The sequence below is a fragment of the Protomyctophum bolini genome (assembly GCF_963924005.1).
Source record: "Protomyctophum bolini genome assembly, chromosome: 16".
In the NCBI taxonomy this organism is placed as follows: Eukaryota; Metazoa; Chordata; class Actinopteri; order Myctophiformes; family Myctophidae; genus Protomyctophum; species Protomyctophum bolini.
In genome coordinates this window covers 12,763,625-12,771,718 of record NC_137877.1, presented here as the reverse complement: position 1 = coordinate 12,771,718, position 8,094 = coordinate 12,763,625, and the positions used below count along the sequence as shown (strand labels likewise).

Genomic DNA, 8,094 nt, shown 5'->3' with positions numbered 1-8,094 from the left:
AAAATCTCAAAAAATGTGGCGCAAATCTTTGAATATATAATTTCAGAGCGAACGTTTTTGACTTGTATCTTGGGGGGGGGGGGGGGGGGCCCTGGAACAACGTATTTTCAGATGGACCAATTACATATAGTTTTTGGGGTCCTTGACATGAAATAGATTGAGAACCAATAGACGTTTATTCAGAAAACTGACTTAGAGGACATTTAGTAGAATGTGGTCTCAGTCCTAAATTGGTTAATAAAACAAGCACGTCTGCCCTGAGTCTGACAAGGATTTGTCAAGGATTTGTTCCCAACGGTATTAGTCACAATGTTTGTGATTCATCCCCGCATATCCACATCCAATTACTGAGTTGTGTTTGTGTGTGTGAATCAACAAAATGATTGAATGCAAACCCTGATGCAATCTCTGCCATTATTTCACACCTATAACAGCAAAAGCCTCTGTGCCAATTTAACTCCTAAGAGTGAACAAAGTGAACCAAATTGGAATGTATGTGTGTGTTACTGTGTGTGTGTTACTGTGTGTGTGTGTGTGTGTGTGTGTGTGTGTGTGTGTGTGTGTGTGTGTATGTGTGTGTGTGCGTGCGTGTGTGCGCCAGCGGCTGTCATGCTCGTTCCCGAGGGCCGTACGGAGGACGGGTTTGAGCAGCACCTGGGGGTCAACTACCTAGGTCACTTCCTGTTGACCTGGCTGCTCTTGGGAACGCTGAAGGATTGTGGGAAACGCGGTTCCTGTTCCCGCGTGGTCACTGTCTCCTCCTCGGCTCACCGGGCCGGGGAGGTCCGGCTAGATGACCTAAATAACAGGTATGTGTTTTACTCCATTCAGGACGGGAACCCCTTTTGGTGTTTTAAGCATTATGTTATGCTTTAGCAGATCTACAAGCTCATAGCGCGGCACCAAGTGCCACGCTACAAGCTTGTAGGTCTGCTATTTTTTTTAAATCGTGGCACAAGTGCACGGCACAAATCTTTGAATATTCTTTCACAGCAAACATTTTTAACTCAAAGGTTTGCTTCGGGGGGGGGGGGGGGGGTCCCTGGAACAACATATTTTCAGATGGGGGTCGACGGCCAAATACAGATAATATTTGGGCGTCCTTGACATGAAAAACCTTGAGAACCACTGATATAGAAACATGGGTTTTTCGAGAAAACGATCAGGATTTAGAAGGCATTAATAGAATCGTCCTCAGGTCTAAATGGGTTAATTAAAAGTATCAATACTGCAATACAGTATATATACTCTGTTAGAAGTCCCATATTCAAAATGTACTGGAGTAAAAGTACAAAGGTATCGGCATCAAGTACCAAAAGTTAAAGTACTTGTTGTGCAGAGTTACTCAGGTAATCTCAATGACCCCTGGGGACACAGTGGGTGCATTCATAACATTATAGATTGCACTGGCCAAAAGTTAATTTGGTTTATGAATTTCTTCATGTCTTATTGAGCAGAAAAGTCATTTTGTCTTATTGAGAAGAAAAGTCATATTGTCTTATTGAGCAGAAAAGTCCTATTAAAAGACAAATCTTTATGCAGGCTTTGTGCACACCGCAATAAATAACAGAAACAATGGTTGCTATTGATCAAAAGTTGGTTAATAAGTTCTAACAACACAATCAACGACATCACAAACCAAGGAGATGTTGTGAACATAAGGCAGGGCGTCAAGAATTATAATTAAAAAAATTATACAAGACTCATCTGCCGAAGAGCAGAGCTAATGGATCTGTGCTACGATCGATCACTTGGAACAATCAAGTTGTGGTAATGATGCGTTTATATGCACTCTAGTAATGTGATAATGAGGAAAACTAACTTTGTTCACTTAATTCAATCAATAGTTGAATGTGTCTCCAAGGACGGGCTGTATTAACTGTTCAGTATTTTTTAGACAATGTGTTGCTTGACTTTAAAGTTTTCACTTCCTGAGCTGAGCGTGAGCCCGACAGGATCCAAAAGAGCTTGTCAGATGCAGCCTGGTTCAGGGCAGCATTTTCTTTGATAATTCATCGGGTAGGTCATCTTGATGCTATATATAGCAACTGACCTAGATATACTGTATATCTGTCAGACACAACAGATACAACAGACTGAATTAATTATAACAAAAACTAAATATCGGTAGGCCTATCGGGCTATATGAACCAAATTGTTATTTTAAACATTGGCCCAGAATTTCCATGTCGGTACATCCCAACAATGTTTTTCTTAATTGTTTTAAGTAGGGCGTAGTTGTAACTTTGGGTCCCAGGCGTCCCTTCCTAGAAATGTGGTGAAGTCAAAAGTGCAATGTTTGTCTTATATAGTCAAATATATAAAAAAGTAAAGTACAGAGGATTTCCTTAACACTTTCATCACTATCTATAGTGTTCATGTTCTGGGGGTCCCTGGCACTACATGGCCAGACTAATATCGTTGACCGGGGCATTCTCTGTTCCTGTGGCACATTCGTCTGGTTTCCAGGCTACCCTGCAGGCAACAAGCATTTTCAGATGGGGGTCCGCGATCAAATATAGGCTACAATTCATCAATTTGAGGGTCCTTGACATGAAAGTGTTTGAGAGAACCACTGGTGTTAATGGCCTAACATTCAACGTTAAACAAAATATCCCCTCTCTCTCTCTCTCCTGTGTGTGTGCGTGCGTGCGTGCGTTGCGTGTGTGTGCGCGGTACAGCCAGTGCTACTCCGCCCACTCGGCCTACTGCCAGAGTAAGCTGGCGCTGCTGTTCTTCGCCAACCACCTGCAGGTGCGTCTGGAGGCCGACGGTGCGGCGGTGAGCTCGTGCGCGGTGGACCCGGGCATGGTGGACACCGCCCTCTACCGCCACCTCTGGCCGCCCCTCCGCCTGGCACAGAGCGCCGTGGCACGGCTGCTGTTCAGGGTAAGGGACATGTGACTGATGCCCATCATGCCTTTTGAAGCATGAGTGTTGTTTTCGTCGACTAAAACGAAGGCGAAAAATGTCGACTACCTTTTTTCACTGACGAAAACGAAATGGAAACTACATGAAAACTAAGCTATGATGACTAAAACTAAATATATTGACAATTTCGTCAACAAATAAAACTATACTAAGATGTTAGGAAGGGACTAGTGGACAAGAGATCCAGTATAAGTTTTCAGCAATTATTACGACGGCATCAAGGCCCACCAAAATACATTTTAGTCGACTAAAATCTTATGATATTTAGTCGACTAAAACTAGACTTAACTATGACTAAAAACTAAAATATGAATTTGCTGCCAAAAACAACACATTGCCATGGAGTTGCAGAACTCCATGGCAATTTACATTGTTAATTTAACTCTGAGAGTGTACAAATGGAACCAAATGGGTCCATTTGGTTCCATTTGTACACTCAGAGTTACAGACCCATAAAGGTCCATTTGGTTCCTAATTATCGCTGGTTTACAGACTTTGTTCCCCGCAACTCATGAAATCTGTTTTCTCCACACCTGTCAGAATGACACGCCATCTGGCCTCATTATGAGAGCTTGAAGCCAGACTTAAGTAGGTTTTGCAGCCTAATTCGTTTATGACCTCAGCGTGACAAGGATTCTCAGTGCCACCACCAGACATGTCATCATTCTCTGCAGCAAGGTTATTGGAGTCTTGTTGTGTTTGTCATAGTTTGGTTTAGTTTAGTTTATTTGCACATAAAATTCTAAACAATGATAAGAAGTGAGAAAATACATTTAAATAGAAAGGAAAAGAACATTCTAAATCAAAACATGATTGGCGGTGTGAGCCTTGGATTGAAATGATGAGAAATCTTGTCATTGGTAAATGGTGCATTTATCTATATATGGTGCTTTTATATAGTGCTTTTATCCAAAGCGATTTACATAGATTGTGCATTGCATTCACTCGTTCGCGCATGCACGCGCATGCACGCGCACACACACACACACACACACACACACACACACACACACACACACACGAATATATATTCCTTCAGAGTGAACATTTTTAACTAAAATATTGTTTTCTGGGGGGTCCCTGGAACTACATATTTTCAGATGGGGGTCCATGGGCCCAATAGAGATAATTCTGGGGGTCCTTGATCATGAAAAAGGTTGAGCACAACTGACATAGAAACATGGGTTTTTCAGAAAACTATTAGGATTTAGAAGCCTTTTTTTTTAATCGACCTCAGTCCAAAATGGGTTAATTACCTTGACCCAAAACATCATCAAGGTGTTTTGATTTGGCCCCGGGGCCATCCTCAGAACATTCTCTGATACCGTGATAACCGTGAGGACGAAATTGGACATTAGATCCCCAGACTCAACAGATCGATAAAAGTCCTCGCGGCATCGATTAGCCACAGACAGTCACAGACCTCCCAGTTGACAGCTTGCTCATCAACAGTGGCTCACCTTATATTGGTCACAATTTCTGTTCCACACCAGTGTTGATTTCGTCGACTAAAACTAAGACGAAAAAAGGTTCGTCGACTACCTTTTTTTCACTGACGAAAACTACATGGAAACTAAATGAAAACTAAGCTAGGGTGACTAAAACTGAGACTAAACATACTGACAATTTCGTCAACACATAAAAACTGGACTAAAATGTTAGGAAGGGACTAGTGGACAAGAGATCCAGTATACGTCATTCATTTTTACACTTGGTTGCATGCTGAAAATAGCCGATCTATAAGCTCACGTTGTGAGCTCAGTGAAAAAAGGTTTAGTCGACGAACATCTTTTGTCATAGTTTCAACTGCGCAGTATGTGTGCACACGTTGGTTCCAGTTGGTTCCAGGGCTGGACTGGGACAACAATTCGGCCCGGTCATTTTCGCACGAATTTTGGCCCAGACCAGACCACCACAACCACCGCACAGATAGCCAAAACCATACCGCCCGCTCCTTCGAGGCACACACAAACAAGCCCTAATACCACCACTTTTACAGAACAACATAAATGATACAAACCAACAGACAACTACACAACCCTTTGTTGCTCTCACAAGAATGATGCTCGCAAAAGGTTTCAAGATAGAACTTATAAGAGGGTTTATTTGTCACTCACTGATACAGGTACAGTGAAATTATCATGATGGCACTGGCAGAATGGCAGCACGCCCAGACCTTTCCTGGCCTGTCTTATTGGCCTGCCTGCCTGTTTTTTATTATTATTTTATCATGGCGGCCCCCTACACTGCCTACAGTCTCAGCCCACCGGGAATTTGCCTGGTACGTCCTATGGCCAGTCCAGCCCTGGTTGGTTCCAGTTGGTTCCACTCTAAAATGACCAGTTATAGGATTGAACTGTGCGGTAGTGAAATATGGACCAGGCTTGAATCAGGACGTCACAGATAGGGATGGTTTATTATTATATCTAGACTTTGACTTGACTTGACAAATTCAACGCTTTCATTTAATTAAGAGCCTACTAAAGGCTACTAATGACTCAGACTGTCTGTATAGCACACACACACACACACACACACACACACACGGTACACAGACAGACACATAAACACGTCTCCTTAAGTTACATCCGCATAACATTAGCAGTGTGTGTGTGTGTGTGTGTGTGTGTGTGTGTGCGTGTGCGTGTGCGTGTGTTCTCCAGCCAAGAGGGATGTATCCCTTTAGGATGGTGATTAAGATAAGATAAGACATGTGAAAATAGCCAATCTACAAGCTGGGTCGCGTCCGGACGTGGTCATTGTGAGGGTTCCCAAATTTCACTACTCAGTAGTGCGGACAAAAGGCTGTTGTAAATCTTTTAAGTCTAAGGCTTCACTCACACCTTTCGATCTAGCATACAACATTGATGCATGCTAGATGTAAACAAAGGGTAAGTGTCATGGCCGCCCCAATGCATTTCCAATGGGAGTCACATGTTTTTTTTTGTTTTTTCTTTTTTATATATTTTTTATCCCACGATTTTGTAACCCATTTTTCACCCCTGTGCCAATCATCTACTGTGATCCTGGGCTCTACACACCCTCCGCCAACCTGGGGAGAGCAACGGACTTAACTCATGCTCCCTTCATGCCTGAGTGTCCAAGTTGCTCCTTTACACCTGACAGGGGGGAGTTTCCCTGGTTGGACGTAGCGCGTGGAAGGAACACGTTATTCCAACCAGTTCCTTTCCCATCCATCAGGCGCCCCGGCTGGCCAGGGGGAGGCAGTTTAGAGACCAGGATTACTGCATGTTTTCGTGAGGGTACCTACCCTAGGGGACACGGGGAGAACATGCAAACTCCACACAGAAAGGCCCTTTCGCCAACCCTGCCTTCGGGTATGGGCACTGATGACGCGGAGGAGGAAACACGCCGCCAGCACCCACAGTGCCCCGAGCGGGAATCGAACCCAGGACCTTCTAGCTGTGAGGCGACAGCACTACCAACTGTGCCACCGTGCCCCATGGTTTGACACAACATTTTTGTTGTACGGCTTTCGGCTGTGTTTCGACTGCCCCCCTCCCCCTCATACAACAAAGATGTTGTGTCAAACCATGTGACTCCCATTGGAAATGCATTGCGAGCTTGCATCAGTAAACAAGTCTCATGCATCAGCTATACATCAATCTGTTGTGAAGGTGTGAGTCAGGCCTATAAGTCTAAGTCATGACACCCACCACCCCCGACTGATGGGAATGTTTGTTCACTGATGTGATTCACAGTGCAGCCTGTGCAACCTAATGTGCTTTCATTGTCTGTCTGGGGGACTTTTATGTTTTAGTGCTGCAAAAGCAATCGCCCTTCAGGGACAAAATAAAGTGGAAGTTTTGCTGCATGGTTGTTTGTTGTGAGAGAAAGATGAGTGCAGTCATTGGACAATACCCTCCAAATCCTCCTGCTGTGTGGCATGGACACCCCCCCCCTGTAGCGCACCCCCCCCCCCCCCCCCCCCCCCCCCGCTATGCCATGCTCTGCCCAATCACAGCGCAGAATTAATGGCAACACCTTCGCAAGCCACTCACAGTGGCCAATCACAGCGCCAATTTCTCATATCATATTCACAATGATAATAATGACCGGAAGTGGATGGTAAAGACATCCTGACATGGCCTTCTGTCTCTCTCTCTGTCTCTCAGACACTTGACCACTTACAGTAACAACCTGCGGCTATAGATGCATTTTTAAAAAATAGCCCAAAATAGCAGATCGACAAGCTCGCAATTTCGTTTGCTCCGTTGCTGATGCCGCTGCCGGAAAATGCACTCGCTCTCCCTCTAAATAAGATCAAATATGGATCAGGACTACGCAAATTATAATCCAACGTGTGCGTGTGCGTGTGTCTGTGTGTGCGTGTGTGTGTGTGTGCGTGCTCTCCCCAGAGCCCTGTGGAAGGGGCAGCGACGGCGCTGCACTGCGCCCTGTCTCCGGCCCTAGACCAACAGGAGAGGGGAGGCGGCTACTGGGCCAACGGGCGCAGGGAGATGACATCGTCAACGCCCGCCGCGACCCTCGACCCCCGGCTGCAGCAGAGCCTGTGGGACGCCAGCTGCAGGCTAGTGGGCGTGGCTCAGGACTAAAGGGGGAGGAGTTGCAGTCGCGGGCGGTGCCAGGACGCTGCAGGCCCTATGCTGCTGACACCGCGCGCACACACTGCTATACTACACATGACGCCACCGCCGTCCTCCGAGACACACACACACACACACACACACACACACACACACACACACACACACACACACATCCTGTCTTCTAGAGCCATGCCTATATTATGTCCGGTCTGGTCCAACAACACCAACTCGGGACAGCTGAATCGTCGCCCTCCTTAACTTTTGGTCAACTTCGGGTTAACTTCACCCCGAGGTTAAGTTTCGGGGTGACCGACGCGCTGCCAGTGTCCTGCCAGCCTCATCCTGGTGTCCCTAATTGTTTAACTAACTAACATAACTGTTATAGGCAAAATAAATTCAAAACGTTTTCACAAAATGTTCAAAAATAGCAGATTGATCTACAAGCTCGCAACGGACCGCAATGCTATCTTTGAAGCTTTTTCGGACAGGGTTAAAAACTGGGTAAATACATTTATTTTTGCCATCCAGCCCCCGCGTTTACACCATGCATGGTGTAAACGGCTTTTAACATTGGTCCGGTTGCTAAGCAAAG

General features: G+C 45.3%; 1 protein-coding gene across 1 annotated transcript in view; it reads left to right on the top strand.

Moving 5' to 3' along the window:
- The window catches only part of LOC308330447 (polyprenol dehydrogenase-like), a 38,365-nt gene extending 30,551 nt beyond the window's left edge, over nucleotides 1-7,814 (top strand). The window contains exons 5-7 of the mRNA XM_080785299.1: nucleotides 602-809; nucleotides 2,682-2,889; nucleotides 7,311-7,814. Coding sequence (XP_080641425.1) covers nucleotides 602-809; nucleotides 2,682-2,889; nucleotides 7,311-7,508 — 614 coding nt within the window. The 3' untranslated portion in view covers nucleotides 7,509-7,814. The remainder of the gene's footprint in view (nucleotides 1-601; nucleotides 810-2,681; nucleotides 2,890-7,310) is intronic.
- Nucleotides 7,815-8,094: the final 280 nt, after the last annotated feature.